Raw genomic sequence first — 6968 nt, 5'->3', positions numbered from 1 at the left:
TCCGGGCAGCCTTCACTGAGCGCGCGCCACGTGCGGGGCCCGGGGGGCGGGAACGCGCAAAGGAAGGCGCGCCGGTCACGCGGTGCCCGGGAGTGGCCAGGTGGCGGGGCCTGGGGACACGAGCCTGGAGCCGGGCCATGCAGCGGCGCCCTGACTCTTCCCTGGAGGCTGGAGAGCCGCCCCGAGGCCAGGGAGGGGCCGCGGTGGGGGGGAGTCCCCTCTCCGTGCGGCCGAGGTCCAGCTGAGACTGAGAGACACAGAGACCCTCTCAGTTGTGTTCTTAGAACCCGTGTCCAAATGGGGAAGCTGAGGCTCGGAGAGGCCAGGCGAGTCTCCCGAGGTCACCAGGAAGCTGCTGGGCCAAGCCTGGACTCGAACCCAGGGCCACGGCGCCTGCGCTCAGAGGCCGTCCCGGGCCCGTGAGGCTCGATGGGGGAGGCCGGCGCACTTACCCGGGCAGCCGCGCTGACGCGGGTCCAGCCACCTCCCTGCCCTCCTGGGTAGCCACACAGAGGGGCAGAGGGCAGAACCCAGCCCCAAGGCCCTTTCTCACACCCGGACGAGGGTCCCAGGAGGCCCACACCTGCTAGTCTCGAGGCATTAAGCCTAGTCCACAAAGGAGGTCAAAACCTCTTGTTGAAAAAGAGACCGAGGGTCTGAGGGGACCTCACGAGCCCCACAGAGGTTGAGGTGTCGAAACCGGAACCTGCGGGGGGTTGTTTCCTGCCACAGAGCGTCCACCTGGGAGCCCTTCCTTCCTCCACACGTGAGAGTTTGTCCTGCGTGCTGGGCTTTGGGCAGCGTGATGTGGAAGGCCCAGCCTCGCCCGAGGGAACCAGGTGACACCCCAGGGTGCCACCATCCCTCGTGAATTCCACGTGTGACTTGAGACGTTTAAATAACAGGCGAAGGGGGCAGGGCCGATGGTGGCCTCACCGTCAGAGGTCGTTCTGTCCACAGTGCTTCCTGGATGGCACGGCGCCGGGCCGCGGCTCTGGAAGGCTCCGGGGGTGGGGGTGGCGGGTAGGACCATGTGCCGTCTCAAAGGAACACACAGGATGTCCAGCTAAGTGGGGATTTCGGGAAAAACGACCCCGTTTATAATGCACCCACGTGACGCTGGGACAGGCGAAAAACTTCATTGTCATCTGAGACTCGGACCCTGGCTGGGCACCCGCACTTCATCTGCCACGCTGGGGGGACACGTGTCCAGGCTGTCCCTGTGTGTCCACTGAGGGTGGCTGAGGGGGGCCCAGACTCGAGGGCAGAGGGTGGGAGCAGCCCTGGGGCGGGTGATGAGGCGGAGAGAGGAAGGGTGGGTGGATGGGTCTGCCCAGCAGAAGAGGGGACGGACGGCCCTCGCAGGAGGCACAGCCGGGCTGGGCCTGGCAGGGGACTAGTGCTGTGCGCCCCGCAGGGACTCCTGCCATCACAAGCGCTGGACGAGCCTGTGGCCCTGCGGGGCCCCTTCCAGCAGCTCCCCACAGACACACGGGTCCTCCACATCGGTCAGGGTCATCACAGGTCCTCCACGTCAGTCAGGGTCGTCAGCCGCGGTGGAGGGGACAGCGGGGGACCCGGAGCCACCGGGAGGGGCAGGGACACCAGGGTGTGCAGGGGGGGTGGGGCCGTGTGGCTGTGCCCTGGACTGCAGACCGGACCCCACTCGCAGCTGAGAAGTCAGGGGCCACCCCTGGGCACCCCTCCTCATTTGGGTGCTGGTGGGCCAGGTGGCGGGTGGGGTGTGGGGCTCACGACTGACCGGGGTCCTCGCCCCTCTGACGCTGCAGCCCCTGGGCATTTTCACCCCATCCTGTGTTCAGTGGGAGCCCTGGAAGGTTCTGGAGGAGATGGTTGGGGGGGGGGAGTGAGTGGCACTAAACGCAGTGTGCGCGTGCGTCTTCTGAGCCTGAGCCGCCGCGTGGCCTCGGCTCCCTCACTGTGACACGGCCCGGCGGCCCGGCTCCGAGGAGCCTGCGGGAACTCAACCAGGGCGCTCGGGATGCGTGCAGCCCGCTGACGAACGCCTCTTCCTGTAACAGTGACACTCCGCTGTCCTTGATCCCAGAGGTGGGAACTGTGGGGACACACGGGTGTCACAACGCCCCTGGTGGGGGACAGGACAGGGGACAACAGAACCTCAGATCCACAGACCCCCCCCTTCAGCCCCAGAGAACATTCCAGCAGGGCCCCCATGCTGCCCCGGATGCTTCTGCGCAGCTGGGCAGCTTTGGTCCCAATGGGCTCGTCCCAGCGATTGGCAGGACGTTCTGATCATCCACTGCTGCGTGACGGACCACCCAGAGAGAGTGACGCGGAGCCCTCGCCATTCCTGACGGTCAGCCTCCACAGGTCAGACTCAGGGGCACAGCGGGTGGCTCGTCCCCACTCCACTGTGTCTGGGGGACCTAGAGTCCCCCAGAGGCGTCTCCCCCGCGCTGGGCGCCTGGGCTCGGGGACGAGGCCCACAGTGACCTCCTGCACTCCGGGCCTCCTGACAGCCGGGCAAGGGCCCAGCATAGGCGGCCGCCCTCCGGCCTCGGGGCCGCATGCGCCACTCGTCTGCACAGGACGGGTCGACACAGGCCAAGCTCGCCCAGATTCGGGGGGCGTGGACCCCACCTCTCCATGGGAGTGAAGAACCCGGGGCCACATGTAAAACCGCCACGATTTAGCCCCAAACCAATGAGACAGGAGCGCAGGAAAACAGGCTCCTTTCCTGAGACAAGTCGCTGCTTCAGAGTCGGGATGACTCGGGACGCCGACTGCTGCACGATCCATCGACCGAGAGAGACAGGCTGAGGGTGACGGGGGCCAGGGTGGGGAGGACCCCAAAATCGACCTCCGAGGGAGAGGCCTTGTTCCCGCCCCCGAAGCTGCCTGGGAGCCCGTTCCTGCGGGCGAGTCAGAACCGTCCACATGGACGTCCTCCCTGCTCCCCTGCCCGGTGGCCAGAGGTGGTGGGTGTCCCCCCCGGTGGGCACAGATGCTCCCAGTCCCCGTGGGCGCCCAGGCTCACACGGCGGGACCTGATGCCCTGAGTCCTGCAAGCACAGTGGCAGGGACTTCAAACCCCGGCCTCCCGCACACGTGGCCCCAGCAGGTGACAGTCCACTCCCGCGGGCGCCGCCTCCCTCGAGCCTCCCAGAAGGGAAACAGGGACCATCACCACTGAGTGGCAGGCGCGGGGCTGGGCATTGTGGACGGCAGAGGCGGGAGCCCTGGGGACGAGGGTGAACTCCAGCAACCGGGGGCCGGGGAGCCGAGCCGCTCGGGGGGGTTGTGTGGGGGACGAGGCAGAGCCACGTGGGGACAGGCCGTCGACAGAACCCACTGCCCACGCCCAGCCCACGGCTCCCTCAGGGACCAGGGTCCGCATACAGCAGGCGCTCAACACACGTTCACAGAGCGAGAGAGCGACACACGGGCACAAAGACCAGAACTGCGTGATGGGGGGTTGGGACGAGGGTCTGGGGGGCTGCACAGGACACCCACCCCAGCGGGACGTGTATCCGGCCAGCCAGGTCAGGACCACCTGAGGCCTGCACGACACCGACGGGCACAGGGACACAGTGCTGGCTCGCAGCACCGGCAGCGCCCGCCAGATGCCTGACAGTCCAGGTGGGATGATTTCGAGGACAGACGCCCACCGTCCTGGACCCTCAGAGCCGTGTGTGAGCTGTGGGATCCGTGGGGCGGCCCGGCTGTCTCGGTCACCGCCTGGCATGGGGGCTGTGCAGCGGGCCCCTCCTCTGGACTCCGAGGGAGAGCGAGCGGCGCCCGCTGGGCAGAGGGGCGCCAACTTGAGGCTTCGGGCCGCGTCCTCGCCTGCCCCACGGTGACGGGGCGTGACTGAAGCTGACGAGGCCCCAAAAGCCGCACTTTGAGGACGGCCGTATGTGGACACACCCAACAAAGCTCCCGGGTGTGCAGGACGTCCCGCCACCAGCGAAGGGTCAGCGTCCTTTCCTACAAAACCCACTGGGAATGTATTCACAGGGCTGGGGCTGGGTCAGGGGCAGCTGAGGGGCATGCGCCGCCAGAGCCCCCCGCACAGGCAGTTCTTGATCCAGCGCTGCTCCCACTGCTTGACGGCCGTCGTCTTGTTGGGCGACTTGAGCATGGTGACACAGCCGCACCTGCGGGCAGAGCGGCGGACGGGTGCTGGGGGGGATGCTGCCCCCGCCACAGGGCCTTTGCACACGCTGTGCCCCCACTAACACTGTTCCCTGCACTGCCCCCCATGCAGAGCCCACTCTCCCATCCTGCCCTCCTGGCTCAGGCAGCGCCCCCTCGCCTCCCTGAGTGGATAGAGGGGCGAGGTTCCAGTCTGGGCTCGGCCACTCCCTGGCTGAGACCCCGGAGCCAGAAGCTGGGTCCGTGGGTGTTTGGCGGGAATCAGGCCACGTTTGCAAAGCTCCAGTGCAGGGCCACAACCTCATTGCTGCGCTTGGCGGGCTCCCGGGAGCCCCGCGGGGGCAGGCTCGGGCTGTGCAGCCACCTGCGCCCTGGCACCCCTCACCGTCCACAGCTGGGACAGGACGTGTGGGACCCCGCGGTGCAGCCCGGGCCCTCAGAGACCACCTGGAGGCCCGCTCAGCAGCCCCACGGGGGAGGCGCATTAGCAGTGGGGACGCTGAGGCTGGCGGGTGGTGGCACGGGCAGCGTCTGCCGCGGGACGGAGGGGCCGGCGGGAGGCGCTCACCTGGTGCAGGCCTTGCACTCCTCTGTCGGGTAGGCGCCCAGGTGCAGCCTCCGCAGGTGGTCGATCTTGGGCTGGCCCGGCGCCCTGGCGGACGGGAGGGGACGACGGAGGGTCAGGGGCCCGCACGCACACACCACACGCACATACCACACGCACATACACACGTGTGCACAGGTCCAGCTCAGGCAGAGCGTGCGTGATGCGCGGCTGGCGGTGGAACAGCAGGGAGTGTGTGCGTGCGCGGTGTCTCCGCGCCCTCTGCCCCGGCCCCTGTGGATGACCGGGGACCTGGCCTCGGGAGCCCCCGAGGGGACGGCTCGTGACCCGCATGTTACAGACGTCTGGACGTCGCGCAGACAGGGCTCACAGCCTCCTTCCTAGTGTCCCCGAAACCCACACACCGCCCAGGCCCAGAGCTCATGCGGTGCTCCCCTCCGAGACGAGAGAAAATGCCGGAAGGTGCCAGCGCCCCCCACACACAGCAGCTTCCCCAGAGCTGGGCCCCGGGAGTCTCTGTCCTCCTCTGGCTCGTGTGTTTTCTGAAATTTCAACCCAATCACAGGGGATTTGTGTCTTTCTCCCTCAAACGCAGCCGGGGCCGAGGGGGCCTGACATGGCCCGGGGTCGGAGCACAGCCTGGCCGCCCGCAGCCGGCACCTTTCTGAGGTCGGCTGCTCGTCTGTAAACGCGCACACAACCCCCCGACAGTGCTGCAGGGCAGCAGGGGCGGACGCGGCAGGCCATGCCGCACGTTCCAGAAAAGGGCCGCCGTGACCGCACCGGACGTCTCGGAGCGCTGGGGACACGCTGCCCAGGGAGAGCGTTCTGGTTACCCCAGACACGCCGGCCGGTCTGCGCCACAGGGTGACTCAGGAAGGGCGGGACACGCATTATCAGCTCGTCCTCTGGAGGAGCCGGAGCCCAATAAGCAGGGTCAGCCTTGCGGGCACTCCACGCAGGTGACAGAGTGGAGGGAAGATGACATTACACAGACAGCCGACTGCGCCCATCAGGAATGACCGAGGCGGCTGGACGCAGGGAAGTGACAGGCTGCTGGCAGGCAAGGGGAAAATGACTGACTGACGGGCATCTTGGGGCGGCACTCAAGTCAAGCTCAGAAGGAAGCAGCAGAGACAGCACGTGCAAAGGCCCCGAGACAGAGGCACGTGGGCGGAGTCAGGTAGGATCTGGGGAGAACCTTCCAGAAAGAAGGGCCACAAAGGCCCTGAGGCGGAGCAGGGCACACACCTGCTGAGGCCATCCAGCTGCAGGGCCGTGGCGCTGCCCAGCAGAGCGGGCGCCTTGCCGAAGTGCAGCCGCAGGGGCTGCTTGGGCTGCAGGCGGCTGACGAGGCCATCGCTGACGGGCAGCCAGTCCAGGCTGGGGATGAGCAGCTGGCTGGGCAGCAGGCAGCACTCGTCGACCAGCGCCTCGTCCGGCTCGCTCGTGGGGCCCTCGTCACGGCCTGCGGAAGGGACCACGGGACGTCGGGCTCGGCGGCCTCCCCACGGCTCACGCACAACAGGTTCAGCCCAGCTCTGCCCTGACTCCCCGGGCGGCCCTGGGACGCTCCTTCCCCCCGTCAAACGGGAACCCACTGACTCAGTTAACAAGCACGCAGGGAGCGCCAGGTGCCCTCTCTGCATCTGCTCCAGAGACGTGAACCCAGTGACACACGACAAGCCACCAGGGGCCAGTAACGGCTGACGTTTCACGAGCACCACACCACGTGGGGACCTGTGCTGGGTGCTGGGGGAACAGCCGGGACCAAGCGCTAGTTCCACCTGTGGGAGCTCGGACTCTGGTGGGGGGACTCGGTCAGGGCCATATTTTGGTGGGGGGACGGGAGCAGAGGGCCGGGCGTCTTACAGCAGATCCAGAGCTTGGTGAGCAGGCGGAAGAGCAGGGACATGCTGTCCTGGGTGTCCGAGGTGGCGGTGTACACGGGCAGGCAGCTGGGCTTCAGCAGGCCCCAGATGCGGATGACCACCATCAGCTCGCGCAGCATGCCCAGCGAGGTGCCGTCGCGCAGGAAGCTGTGGCCGGGCCGCAGCGGGGAGCCCTGTGGGCGGAGGCCTCGGCTGGGTGCGCGCAGCATCCGGGGCGCCGGGGCCAGGGGAGGGGCGGGGCCTGGGAGGGGCGGGGCCAGACGAGGTCGTGGTGGGCGGGGCTCCGGAGGGGCGGGGCCAGACGAGGCCGGGGTGGGGGGGGCACGGGGGGGCGGGGCCAGCCGACGGGGCGCCCCGCTGCGGCCCGGCCACAG

General features: G+C 68.1%; 1 protein-coding gene across 1 annotated transcript in view; it reads right to left on the bottom strand.

Moving 5' to 3' along the window:
- Positions 1-3428: 3428 nt before the first annotated feature.
- Positions 3429-6968, bottom strand: part of MED16 (mediator complex subunit 16) — a 15252-nt gene continuing 11712 nt past the window's right edge. The window contains exons 12-15 of the mRNA XM_046638228.1: positions 6575-6767; positions 5954-6170; positions 4706-4789; positions 3429-4139 (exon numbers count right to left, since the gene is read on the bottom strand). Of these exons, the coding sequence (XP_046494184.1) occupies positions 4013-4139; positions 4706-4789; positions 5954-6170; positions 6575-6767 (621 nt within the window). The 3' untranslated portion in view covers positions 3429-4012. The remainder of the gene's footprint in view (positions 4140-4705; positions 4790-5953; positions 6171-6574; positions 6768-6968) is intronic.

The sequence above is a fragment of the Equus quagga genome, chromosome 14, assembly GCF_021613505.1.
Source record: "Equus quagga isolate Etosha38 chromosome 14, UCLA_HA_Equagga_1.0, whole genome shotgun sequence".
NCBI lineage: Eukaryota > Metazoa > Chordata > Mammalia > Perissodactyla > Equidae > Equus > Equus quagga.
The sequence above is the reverse complement of the archived record's forward strand: the minus strand, read 5'-3'. Positions and strand labels throughout refer to the sequence as shown.